This window comes from Salvia hispanica, chromosome 2 (genome assembly GCF_023119035.1).
Source record: "Salvia hispanica cultivar TCC Black 2014 chromosome 2, UniMelb_Shisp_WGS_1.0, whole genome shotgun sequence".
Classification (NCBI taxonomy): domain Eukaryota; kingdom Viridiplantae; phylum Streptophyta; class Magnoliopsida; order Lamiales; family Lamiaceae; genus Salvia; species Salvia hispanica.
In genome coordinates, this window is record NC_062966.1 from 39,391,020 (window position 1) to 39,404,307 (window position 13,288).

Here is a 13,288-nt window from a genome sequence, read left to right on the forward strand (position 1 = left end):
GGGTTTTTATTTTTTGAGAGAAGAAAGTCCTATGGGCGTGATGAGGCAACGGAATTTTTCCCAAAAAACTTCTAAGGAAAAAATCGTAATCCTTTAAATCCATGTCACATGTTGTTCTTGTTTACTAGGGGCGTGACAAGATTAGTGTTCTAGAATTCCCAAAATCTGATTTGGGGAACAATACATAGACTTTATACAAAAAATACAAAACCGGCCCCGTTACCTTGCTTTTGAAATGCCCCTTTTCATGAGAAAACTTCAAAAATTCTCTGGCCCAAAACCAATTTTTTTTGGGAGCTTGATTCTATTGGGTTGATTCAAAAATGCAAATTTAAATGCGAGTTCATTGATGGAAACGTGATCTGAGCCCCCATGGTGCATGATATTGTCATGAAGCATCTAGAGGTGCTAAAAGGAGTGAAGAATCTAAATTTTGAAGATTTGTTCAAAAATTTCCCCAAATATCAAAAAATTATATATACGTTATGATATGGAAGTAATTGGGGGTGTGAATTTTCCAGCTGTCTTATGTCTTTAAGCTTGAATCCTTGAGTTTGATCGTCTACCCCATAGGAAGGTATGTTCAGAAGATGAGCTTAGATTTTAGAGTTGAACTCTATTTCCCCATCGGTTTTGGTGGGAAGACATACTGCCAAAAAAGGGCCTTACTTCCAGCTCCATTAATTTCGGTGTTTAAAAAAGGGGTGGGGAAACGTTGGAATTTCATGGGTCACTGCTTGTTTAGTTTTGAGATCGAAAACTGGACAGTGTAAGAAACCCCCCTTTTTCCTTTTCTTAAAACCCGTTTTTTTAAATATAAAAAAATTTAAAGGGTTTTTTTCGAATTAAAAAAACACTGAGATCAATTGTAGTGCAACATTAATAAATTTTGGTTTTGTCAGAAAAAGAGATATTGAAGGGAAGAGGATTTACGGGGGAAACAAACCCCTTATTTTGTTTAAATCAAGAAGAAAGATAAAACGTTGCAGAGGCGGGAAGTTCCAATTTTGAATTTTAGTTTTTTTCTGTTTTAAAGTTCATCGCTCTTCTTTTTTCTTAATTTTTTCCCTTTTAAAACAATGGATCAATTTTTCATTTCTCGTCTTGCATTTTTGGTTTTGATACTCATTGAGTTTTGAATGAAAAAGGAACAATCATCTTTTTAAAGTCAGCCAATATACATTCAATTAGTGAAAATGTTACGTTAATTTCAATTTTATATCAAAATTGTTGGTGTTGATGAAAAAATTTGATAAATATTCATTCCCCCTTTCAGAAACGCAAAATCCCCAGATTTTATTTACGCGGGGATAATTCAATGAAATGCAAAGTGAAAAATAAATTTTTTAAATTGGCTTTTTGGACGTGATTTTTAGTCCCTTTTTTTTGGTAAAAATTAATGTTTCATGTTATTTTCAAATGGATTGGTCGGTTCTCCCCCATTAAAATTTTTTGATCCTTTAAAGGGAAATTTTTAAAAATGTTAAGAAAAGTGGGGAAAAAAGTTAGTAAATTAGGGATCCCATTTGTATATATTGTTTTTAAAAGGGAAAAGTGATGGAATGAATTAATGGAAGGTGGGCCCATCACTTTACTCTCAAAACAAAATAAATCATTAATCTCTAGTCTCTCCGCCTAATTTAAGTGATGCATTTTTTTTTATATAAAAATTTTAAAAAACAATATTTAATTAATTAAAGGAAGAGATAATAAAATATAGGATAGATGACAGAATAAGAATAAATTATCTTGGCATAAGATAATTGGGATAGAAGTCATATTTTGGGCATTCGATTGCATAGAAAGCCAAAAAGATACTGTACAAAAGAAGAGATCATCCATCCCATGCCCAACTGAATATGAATTGATGCATCACAAAATCAATATTTGAGCTCAGGTCACATGTTCTCCACCTCACCATAAGTGCTTCTTCAGCAGCACCCTTCTGTAAGCATGCAAACCCAACCAAATAACATTCTTCCTTTCCACGTCGTACCTGGGACGAAAACCAGCACATTTGAAAGAATACACCCTCCTTCCGTTTAGCTTGTTCGTGTACACCTAAAGAAGTGGAAACACATCATGCCTAGTGTAAAGCCAAATATCAAACCGTGTGACATTCGATACATACCTCATGGAAGTCTCTTAACCACCCTTTGCCTCCTAGCCTCGTGTCCTGATCAAAGAATCATCAAAATCTTGAAGCATTGCTAAAGTTAAGTGAGAAGTCACGACTCAATAAACGTTACTTGGTGGATGATGCGGAGCTCTAGACTTAGGCATGCCTCTTGGGAAGTTGGAGAACAATTTGGCAACGGAACGGCCACAAATCTGATGGTGCTTCTTCCGAGGAAGAGGAAGAAATATTGAAGTACACTTCAACAGATACATCAAGAGATTATCACCAACCTAATATTTGTCATTACCACACCAATCAATCAAGCCCAATGTGCAAATATACCTAGAAAATAGTACTACATATTATCTCATTCACTTACCCTACTAAAGAGGACAGCCCACTTTGCGGATGTCAGTTCATCAACCGTCGGACTACACTGGCTCTCCTGCCACAGAAATTAGAACCCCATAATGAACAATTCAATAACTATCAAGTCTTCTAGTGCACAAGAATTTGCACCAAATTCTTGAGAAGGGTAAGCAATTGAGTCGTACGATTTGACAAGTGAAACCGCATAACATTAAGTAGCTTTAAATCACAAAACTGGTGGTGTGCTTTCAAATCCATATTCACCATTTAATTTCAAAAAAAGAGTGAGCTACACTAAAAACCATCAATTTTTGCCCAAAACCGAGATAAACCTAGGGAAACCATAGTAAAAAACCACTGAAAACCCCGGGAACGAGGCCTTCTTTGCCTTCCACCTAAGCTGCGCAGAAAAGGCTCAAAAACAATCTCTAAGAACAATCAAGCCTCATATGGTCGTTCAGCAAAAGGAAAAAACAGTAAAAACCAGTGAAGATTGCCGAGAAATATCTGGTTTTATATCGAAACCGGAAACATAAATTTACTTGTCGGGACCGGTTATAGTCTTTCTTCCAATAACTACCGGTTCCAAACCGAAACCACCCATTCTTAAACCTACATCATCCCCACCTAAAAGTGTCACAAATTTGGGCTATCTTACATTATTCAACATTTATTTCGATCCATTTTACTTACAAAATAACGAGATCTAAATATAATTATTTATGAGATGCCAATGTTTGAGAAAATATTTGACAGTAATCATAATTAATGTGCTAAATTGATGCATAAAATCCAGAAGAAAATTTCCAAGAGCAGAAATTGAAAAATCTATGTCATCGTCACCATCAGCAACCGCTATCTATTTAAGCACAAATTAGCTTAAGAAAACACTCACTTTATCATAACCGACGCATATGAGATTTGAAGAGGCCTGACGAGATTCACTCATAACTATTTCGATCGCTCTTCTCACAAGCTGAAAACCATACACACAAGTCAAGCTCTCAACAATGAAATCCACAGTATTGAATCTACAGAGCAATCCTCCGATCTCCACTGAATTTCTCACAAAATCAAAGAAACAATTGACATATTCGATGTTTTTGACTTGGTCAGCGTCGTTTGCTAGAATTGCATCACATAATTGAGATAGAATATGTGATTGCAAAAGTGAAATTTGTGATCTATAAGCTCAGCTCAGATTGGTTTGATGCAATGCATTATTACAGCATATTTGGACCCTAAAAATTCGTTTTATTTTTATTTAGAAAAAAAATCCAAGTTTGTAAAGTCAACTAATTGGATAAAAGAGAAGCAACCTAAATGGAGTATTTATTAAAGGAAAAGATTAAGGTGGTTGCTTTGTTCCAACACAAACTACTCAACTCTCAAGATTTAAGATTTAAGGTACATTGCATCACAACCTAAAGAAGAAGAAATCCTGAATCCATTTTGCAGTGCAAGGAATGTTCCTCCAAATTAAAGTGTATTATGGATTATTAGTGTAACATTTAATTGTTGTCATGTATGAGATTTATCCTTTATCTTTTGTAATCCCATCATGATGAATTCATATATATAACTATTAAACTTCAACTACCACCTACATTACACATACTTTCCTCCTAGGGTTATGTACCTAGAGTTGCTTCATGCTACACTTCTTCAAAGATTTCAAAATTAAAGCTTGAATCCAATAATAAAGTAAACATTTTGTGGTCACTTCATACCATTAAACACACTTGTTAGTTCACCTATTTTAAAAGAATTGGTACTTTAGTAACACATAGCTTGTGAGTATAGATAATACAAGAATAAAAAATGAGAACAAAACTTAAAACAAGATAACTCCTCACAATCTCAAGGAGCACACACACAATAATCTCAAAGCTATTAATTAAAAACTAACACTTTGAAATAAAAAATGTGATTAGGATAGCATAACTACAGCTGTACTATCTTAAGATTCTGGTCTCACTTGCATACATGAAACATAGACACAAAAAAGTTAAATAAACAGCAGATTCTTCAGTTTGAAGATATATTATCAAGAACAAGAATCTATAGAGATTTAGGTTGTCTTAAAATGAAAATCAGTTGAGATTGGTCAAAATCAAAATAAAATCAAGAATAACAAACACTGTAAAATCTTACAGCCCACATTCACATGCAAAAATATCACCTCAAGAGATTGCATAAATCAGAATTACAATCTTTTCTTAGTTACATTCAGATTTTGCATCTGTATCTGTACACCCAAAATTAAATTTCTTTGATTTTTGCAAAGATTTAGATTCTTGAAGTTGAGTTGAGGTTGTTGAAGATCTTATGGTTAGATTCTTACATGTTCTACACATGTTTATTAAGGCCTCCTACTCCCACTCCTTTCTATAAAAAAAATAAAAATAAAAATTCTACTAAAATTTAAATTGTGGGTTGCAATTTAAAAAAAATATTTTAAAACGTTGCAACCACAAACTAAAAGATGGCAATGTAATTAACAATTTAAAAGTCAGTGAAATTGCAAATTTGAATAAAAATTACTTATTTTCCAGAATTCATGATATTAATTTTATAAGTAAAGTTAAAAATTTAGAATAAAACATAAACTATTGTATATGTGCTCTAAATCAGCTTGGAATAAAAATAGCAGAAAAGAATTCAATGTGATTTATTTTTCTTTGGGAAAAAGTTAAGTAGGAGTAATTAGTAAACCAATTATGCACTTGATGATTATTCATTTATGTACCCAAATAGTGAAAATTAAATGTTTATATGTGTGGATATTATCAAGCCAAACAATTGTATATGCTTGACAGATAACATAAATACAATGCTCAGTGACTGGGAAAATTTATTGAAATTCAATTGCAACATGTATATATGTATATATTTATTGATTTAATTTAATAATTGAAGCACATTAATACTAGTAATTTATTAGTTATCTATTTGGTCGAGATCTTCGGAGTTTGCCACAAAATATTTGGACCAAATGTTCTTTGAAAACTTATAAAAACTCTGGGTTTTTTAGAAATCAAATAAAGAAAAATTAATTAGGCCACACAGCACAAGAATCTCAAACATGGCATTAAAATATTTTAATCTTGAAAATCGCTTAGTTTTGATTTTTTTGAATATACTACTAGTATAGTTTTTGAAAAGCAATATACTCTATATTTCACTAGTAAATTTAGTTTGATGATACGAATTTAAATCAATAACTCGTGATATGAGGAAACATATAATCTAATTTAAGAAGCATACAAAAATCATAAAATCAAGCTCAAATCTTGAAATATTGGAAATTAAAGCTATCAAAATCTGTGCCACCATAAGCCAATTAAATTTGTCTGCTGCCCCATACATTATATTCCCACAATCACGCTTTCTTGCCTTGTCTTCTTTTGAACACTTCTCCATTTTCAATACCCACTTTTCTAACCCCAACACACCTCATTATTCCAACCATCCCTTCAATCCCAATTTAACCCCAATTCTTTACTCCATATTGTACTACTATAAAACAAAAGGTTCAAGATTCAACTTTAATGCTCCCTCCGTCCCATTAAATATACAATATTAACTTTTCGGAACAAGATTTTATGTACTGTTATTTTCTAAGTTAATGAAAAGAGAGTAAGTAAAAGAGAAGAAAAAGTAGAGATAATATTGTTTCTATTTTTAGAAACGTTTCATTTTTAATGGGACAGACCAAAAAGGAAAAAGGTTTCATTTCTAATGGGACAGAGGGAGTAATTTCTATTTCCTTCAATTTTAATAATTTCCATTGGAAATAGAGAATCTTACTTTAAAACAAGACGAATATTATCATAGCAAATAATTAAGTACTACTCTTTTCATTTAATAGTAGTGAAGACATTTTTTTTTGGCAAAAAAAATAAAAAAAATTATGATAAGTGAGTTAAATAAAATATGAAAAAAATTCTATCATAATTACAGGAATTTGTGCAAAAACTTCTATCAACTAACCAAATCATCCAAAACTCACATTCAACAACAAAATTCATAAAATATAGCCACAACAAAAATTTACCCCTCCCTAGAAACAAAAACAAATCAAATTTATTAATCTAAGTTATCCCAAATTCCCATGCAGATCCATCAAATTTCGAACTTGTCCACGTACACCCTACCCTCCAACAACAAGTCAACTTAATTCTCATATAAATATCCCCACCCTTTTGCCATTTTTCCTCAAGGGTCCAGCTTCACACATCTTGTGAGCTTTTTTCTCCCCCAAAAATCTTGCAATTTTTAGGTTGATCCCTAAATCAAGATCCCACCAAAAATAACTCAAGAAAAATTGAAGAAATGGCTGAATTTCAATTCAAGAGAATTTCCCCTTCAAAGAGATCATCATCATCATCAAAGAGCAACAATGGCTTCACAAGAAAGTGTGCTTCTTTAGTGAAGCAACAAAGGGCAAGAATTTACATCCTCCGCCGCTGCGCCACCATGCTTCTTTGTTGGTACATTCAAGGAGATGAATAAGCCCAAAAAATAAAGAAAACCTCTCTCTATATATATCTCTCTTTCTCCCAAAATATGTTCAAATTCCACCAATATCAATATTCTGTGCTGTACCTCACCACGTGTCATTATCTGGGCCGGTTCAGTATCTCGCCACATGTCATATATATACTGTGTTGGCCCGGGCCGGGTCCAACCGGTCGGCCCTAGAACCCGATTTTAGCCTATGGACATGTGGCTAATTGAGGGTATAGTGGTCGGAGAACTCCTCTGTCCGTTATTCTCGTCTCTTGCTTCCTTTGTCGTATGTGTGGCTCATTACCAAGACTAGACCAGAAGACCAAATTGTTACTTTTTTTTTGGTTTATTTTCCACCCTCTTTTCAAATTTTCTCTCCTTAGGAAAATCCCATAAATTTTTTTACCTAAGTGGTGAAATTTCAATTAGTTTTTTTTGGGAGAAAAAGGAGAGAAAATTAGCACCTTTTCACAACAAATTTGGGCTTCTTGGAGAGCTAATGATGCACACATTGAAGGGAATCTTAGAATGGATGAAGGAGGAATTTGAAGTGGCAAAATGGAGAATGCAATAATGATGTTGATATTATGCTTATGCAATAAAGTGAAAGGCTTTACTATTTACTTATGTGATATAAATCAATAAATCTATGGTTTTTAATTTTTGCTAAATATAGTTGGCCAGCTAGTTACGATGTATTTGATGGGGATGTTCACAAATAAAATGCCAATTTGTTATTTCTATTAATATAATGTTGAGCTAATTTTAGTGTATCTGTTTCGAATACTCAATCAGTCCCATTAGAAATGATACATTTTCTTTTTTAATTTGTCCTATTAAAAATGAAACGTTTTTTAAAATGGAAATATCTCTATCTCTACTTTTTCATCTCTCTTATTTTACTCTCTCTTCATTAACTCACAAAACAACACTATATAAAAACTCGTTAGTATCCCCAAATGTTGCCTATTTAATGGGACGAAGTGAGTATATTTTAACTTCCACTTATTATGATCTCATTTAATTGGGCCTATCGTAGGCCCAGATAAGAACCAATCCACAGTCTATTGGATAAAGAAGAAGTGTGTAACTAAGCCATGAAAAAGCGTTTTATTTTCTAAATAAAACGCTGTAACACCAACAACGCTTTTAGTAGCTTCAATATCAACCGTCACTTTTGTTCTTGCCATTGCCTCAAGCTGAAATTGATCGGTATTTTCCCTCGATATTTTTGGAAGCAATCGATTTAGTCTCAGCACGGAGATTTAAGGTTATTGCTTCACTCTCCTCTTCTGATTCCGTGATTTTCGCTGCTATTCTTAATTTCGTCATCAACTCCATCTGTTTGTGAAAATGCCTAAAACGAGAAAATGGAGCTATAAGTTCCCTATTCTATTTGGATACTGATTCACCTCATAAGTTCATGGAAATGGGAACCATTTTCCCCTTATGTAAAAAAGAACATTCAATTTTAAGAAAGTTTTGTGTTTTTTGTTTATAGGGTGTTTGCATTGTTATAGAAAAAGTGAAAAATTTTGCCTTTTCAATTGTCCATACTTTTTGCTCTATATATGTTCATTAATTATGAACATATTCACTAAAACTGGTGTGAGCAATAAAGTTGAATGTAGATTAGCTCAATTTGGAGACATGGATAACTTTTACTTGGGCATGAATTTTGTCAAGAGGTTATAGTTATAGATGGCCCTTTGGATTTAGGAATATTCTGGTAGAAATGTTGTGGGGAGTTTGAACTTTGAAGGGGTTGAATATGTTTGATGTTTTCTACATTTTGTTCTCATTATATAAATAGCATTGAAAAAGAGACTAGTGTTACCTATGGAGTCTTTTATCACAAAACATAGCACACCACTAGCAAGTGTATGTGGCCATTATCCTTAGTGGGATTTGATTTGGTCGAATTGATTTGATTCCGGTCGACTTAAAAGGGAAATGTCGATAGTTCTAGATCTAAAACAATGATTTTACTTAGCAAAGTGTAGTGACTTTTCCTTGATGGCCACAAAGACTTATTCCTTCCTTCATAAATAAGCATGTGATTTCTTTTTCGGGCTAAAGCTTAATCGAAAATCTTGTTTCAGAAGAGAATTCTTACTTTCATTTGTTCATGTAAAAGAAAGTACATTATCTCTAGATTCTCTACCTATCAATATGTTCAATACATGACTTTCTTTGGATGCAAAATTTATCTATTTACAATATCAAAAATGTTCACATTACTTCAAAATCTGCTTATGAATGGAGAAAATTTCCTATGCACAAGATTGGTTGTATGTAGTGTTGACATTCATAACAGTCTCACAGGTCTGTATTTACAAGTTCTTCACCTTACGCTGTCTGTCTGTTGGATCCTACATCTTTCAGCCAATCAACGACTTCTTGAATAGTCGGCCTCTTGAAAGGATTCTGGTTGACACACATACAAGCAACATCAAGAACTTGCAGCATCTCTTCCTCGAAGCCTTTCCCTCTCAAGAGAGGGTCAAAGATTTCCACTTGCCTTCCCTCGCTCCTCATTTGATGCACCCATACGACTAATTCTCTCGACATCTTTGGCCTGAACATCTCAACAGGTCTCTTTCCTGTTAACAGCTCGAGCATCACGACTCCAAAGCTATAGACATCGCCTCTGAAAGTGGCTATCCACGACTGGCTGTATTCAGGTGGAATATAGCCAAGGGTGCCAACGAGCTCCGTTGTGACATGAGTGCAGTAGGGAAGAATCAATCTTGCTAACCCGAAATCAGCTACGTGTGCCACGAAGTCCTGATCGAGGAGGATATTGCTGGACTTGAGGTCACGGTGCACGATGTGTGGCTCGCATATTTGGTGCATGTAAGCCACCCCACAGCTCGTGCCTTGGACAATCTTGAGACGGATTGGCCAGCTAAGCTGAGATGCTCCATCGGGCTTCTCATGCAGCCAGTAGTCGAGGCTTCCATTCTCCATGTAAGAGTATATCAACAGCCTAAATCCGTCGTGCACGCAGTAACCTTGCAGAGTAACTAAGTTCTCGTGTTGGGCTGTGGATAAGGCTTCCACCTCTGCTTTGAACTCCTTGTCCATCAACCCCATGTCTCCTGAGAGCTTCTTGATCGCAAGCTTCGTGCCGTTGGCCACAGTTGCTTTATACACCAACCCGAAACCCCCGCAGCCAATGATGTTCGACTGGTTGAAGTTGTCCGTGGCTTTCAGTATATCCAGTATCGTGAGATCCTCCACTTTGTTCTTGTTGTTCCTGAACAGTATGACAAGGCTGGTGTCCCTCACTTCCTCGGGGAAAACCCCCGAAGAGTTGAATGACATCGTGTCGAGATCCTTCTCATCACCATTTCCCTTTGAATGATACCTCCTCTTTGGAAAGATGCAATATAGAAGCAGGATCATGGTGAAAATGCTTGAAGAGATCACAAGTGTGAGTATTATGGTTTTCTTCCTATTCCCTCTTCTTTCCCCTGAGGGAATCATGCTGTGCGACTCGTTGTTGGTGCAGGGCCGCTGTAGGACGAGCCCACACAGCCTCGGATTCCCATCAAAGCTTGTGTTCGGGAACGTGTCAAACTGCCCCCCTGTAGGTATTGCCCCTTCAAGATCATTGTGTGCAACGCTGAAAAACGACAGGAAATGGAGATTCTGCAGCGATGGTGGGATTTCGCCAGAGAGGAGATTCCCAGACAGGTCCAGCTTCTCCAAGTTAGTCAAACTAGATATCGTATCAGGAATGTTTCCGGAGAAATTGTTGTAGCTAAGATCAAGGGCTATGATGAACTTCAACTGGCCAATCTCGACTGGGATGGTGCCAGTTATGTTGTTATAATCTAGATACAACGCAGGTGGAAGGTTTGAGAGCTGACTATATTGCAGGTTGGAGACGTTATCAGGCCTCACAAACACAGGCAACTCTAAGCTCGTGGTGTCAACTTGATCGGGGTTCTGCTTAAACGCTAGGCGCTGCAATTGAATAAGCTCCATGGGGAAGTATCCTGTTAACAGATTATGCGACAAATCTAAGTAGAAAAGGTTTGGGAATGTCCCAAACCAGCCCGGAACAGGGCCTGTGAAGTTATTGAAAGACAGGTCAATAACCTCGAGTTTAACCAGAGCTCTGAGCCACAAGGGGACCGGGCCGGTGAACCTGCACCCGCCCAGGGCCAGGATTTGGAGTTCCTGAAACATCGCTGGGGCGATCAGGCTCTCATCCCCTGGCATTGCCTCGTCGTAGAAGTTCATTGAGAGGGTCAATGTGCTCAGATTCTTACACCCTCCAAGAACCTTCATTGCAGTTGTCATGTTTGTTAAGCTGTTGTTGGAGAGAGAAAGGAACGACAGCGATGGCAGAGACGCTATCTCCGGCAGTACCTCTCCAGTGAGTTTGTTGGCGGCGAGGCGGATTGCAGTGAGCATCTTGCAAGAGAAAAGGGTTGCTGGTAAGGTGCCAGTGAAGTGGTTGTCGCCGAGATCAACTGTTCGGAGTTGGGTGAAATTCGAGAAGTCGAAAGACGAGAGGTCGCCTTCGAGGAGATTCACCCTCAAATTCAAGGTTGTGAGGGATGTGCAGTTTGCTAGAGAGGGTGGGATTGTGCCAGTGAGCATATTTATGTGGAGCTGCAGCTCTTCCAATTCGGATAGTTTCCCGATGTCACGAGGAATGTTGCCAGTGAAGCCGTTGCCGTACAAGGCGAGGACTTTAAGGTGGCGAAGATCGATCATCCTCTCATCAATTGGCCCAGACAACTGGTTGCCAGGCAAGTATAGTTCTTGCAATGCCATCAACTCATAGATATCCTCAGGGACCTCTCCTGACAGGAGATTGAATCCTACCCTCAAGCTAAGCAGATTCTTGCAATCCCCGAATCCCGGCCCAATCGGGCCAGTCAGGTCGTTGTTGGTGAAGTCGAGACGTGTGATCAAGGGTGCGTAGCTGCAGACGAAAGCCGGGATTGCCCCGGAGAAGCTGTTGTTGCTGATGTCGAAGTGATCCAAGGCCGGAGCAGGCTGAAAGAACGACGTCTGGATTGCTCCACGGAAATGATTGCTCGACAGATTAAATGTTTCGATTGGAGCCGGGAGTTTGTCAGGGAGTCCAAGCTCTCCGGTGAGGCGGTTCCAGCTCAGATCAACGACGCGCAGGCGATCCAACGAGGCGAAGAATCCGGCCGGGAGGGGCCCGGATAGGCGGCGAGAAGGGAGCAGGAGATTGATCACGCGGCCGGAGACGTCGCAGCCGACGCCCTCCCAGCCGCAGCAGTCGTGTGACAGGGACCAGTTGAGCGGAGGAGAGGCTGTGACGGTGAGATTGAAGGAGGCGAGGGCGGCTCGATCAGCAGGGCTGCAGGCTGCGTGGGAGGTCTCGGGGAAGGCGGCGAGGAGGAGGAGGAGAGGCAGCAGAGCAAAGAGCATGGCTGCTCTAGCAAGAGGTGGATTGGATTGGATGATGGTGATCATTGTGTGAGAGAGAAGAGGGGAGAGAGGGTGGGAGCAAGAGCAATCATGTGTGGGATTAGTGCACCACTTTTTTTGATCCGAGTTCGTGCAAAGGGAGATTCTAGTCTGCCATTGGAGTTGGAAGAGATAGAGATGAGAGAGAGAGAGAAGAGAGAGGGTGATGTTGACATGGACCAATATTAAAAAGTTGGAGATTGAATTATCAAAAAAGCGTTTACTTTTGGGACGGCTGGATGGGGTGACTTTCTTTATAGTATTTTTTTGTATCTATAAATTTGATAAGTACATGAATGTTATAGCAAACTGGATATGGGTATAATCTTGAATAAGAAATGCGTGTATTGTCCGTGGTTGAGGTCAAAAGTTTAAATTACAAAAGTGCCATTCTTACAAATTTATTTGTGGTCAAAACGCCCCATTCCAAGTTGCTACATGGATATATTTTGGTAAGTATATTTTTGAATCTTTATATTAATTTGTTATTTATAAGGTGAATTGATTTATTAGACCTAGCTAGGGTATCAATTTTTAATGATAATATTTGGTAAATATGAATTGAGAAAGTAGTCGAATAGATCATTTTTAGTATGCTATTTTTGGTATAGTGTACATATAAATCAATCAAGAGTCACCATTCTTGAACATGTTTTTACATACTTTGGTGGATAAAACTATTACATCTGCCACTTGCAATTTTGCAATACAAGGATATATTTTAGTGGGTATGACTTTAGCATCTTTTAGTAAAAAAGAGTTATCATGTACTCCATATATATAGCTCATATATATACTCCAGTTTGCTGTCAAACTTACCATTATTTT

General features: G+C 37.2%; 2 protein-coding genes across 2 annotated transcripts; both read right to left on the reverse strand.

The window, feature by feature from the left end:
- Positions 1-1,783: 1,783 nt before the first annotated feature.
- On the reverse strand, positions 1,784-3,564 carry LOC125208229 (telomerase reverse transcriptase-like). Its single transcript, XM_048107810.1, has 5 exons — positions 3,384-3,564; positions 2,499-2,564; positions 2,250-2,409; positions 2,132-2,176; positions 1,784-2,061 (listed from the first exon to the last, which is right to left on the reverse strand). Exons 1-4 carry the CDS (start codon positions 3,435-3,437, stop codon positions 2,133-2,135), a joined length of 324 nt encoding a protein of 107 aa, XP_047963767.1. The 5' UTR covers positions 3,438-3,564; the 3' UTR covers positions 1,784-2,061; position 2,132.
- Positions 3,565-9,041: 5,477 nt separating this feature from the next.
- Positions 9,042-12,814, reverse strand: LOC125206010 (tyrosine-sulfated glycopeptide receptor 1-like). Its single transcript, XM_048105267.1, has one exon. It carries the CDS (start codon positions 12,464-12,466, stop codon positions 9,350-9,352), a length of 3,117 nt encoding a protein of 1,038 aa, XP_047961224.1. The 5' UTR covers positions 12,467-12,814; the 3' UTR covers positions 9,042-9,349.
- Positions 12,815-13,288: the final 474 nt, after the last annotated feature.

Bases quoted from the DNA above. Each gene is read 5' to 3' on its own strand.
- LOC125206010 (XM_048105267.1), bottom strand. From the start codon at position 12,466: ATGATCACCATCATCCAATCCAATCCACCTCTTGCTAGAGCAGCCATG.
- LOC125208229 (XM_048107810.1), bottom strand. From the start codon at position 3,437: ATGAGTGAATCTCGTCAGGCCTCTTCAAATCTCATATGCGTCGGTTAT. The intron at 2,565-3,383 runs GTGAGTGTTTTC...TTTCTGTGGCAG, and splicing joins TATGCGTCGGTTATGATAAA to GAGAGCCAGTGTAGTCCGAC. The intron at 2,410-2,498 runs GTAAGTGAATGA...GACAAATATTAG, and splicing joins GGGCTGTCCTCTTTAGTAGG to GTTGGTGATAATCTCTTGAT.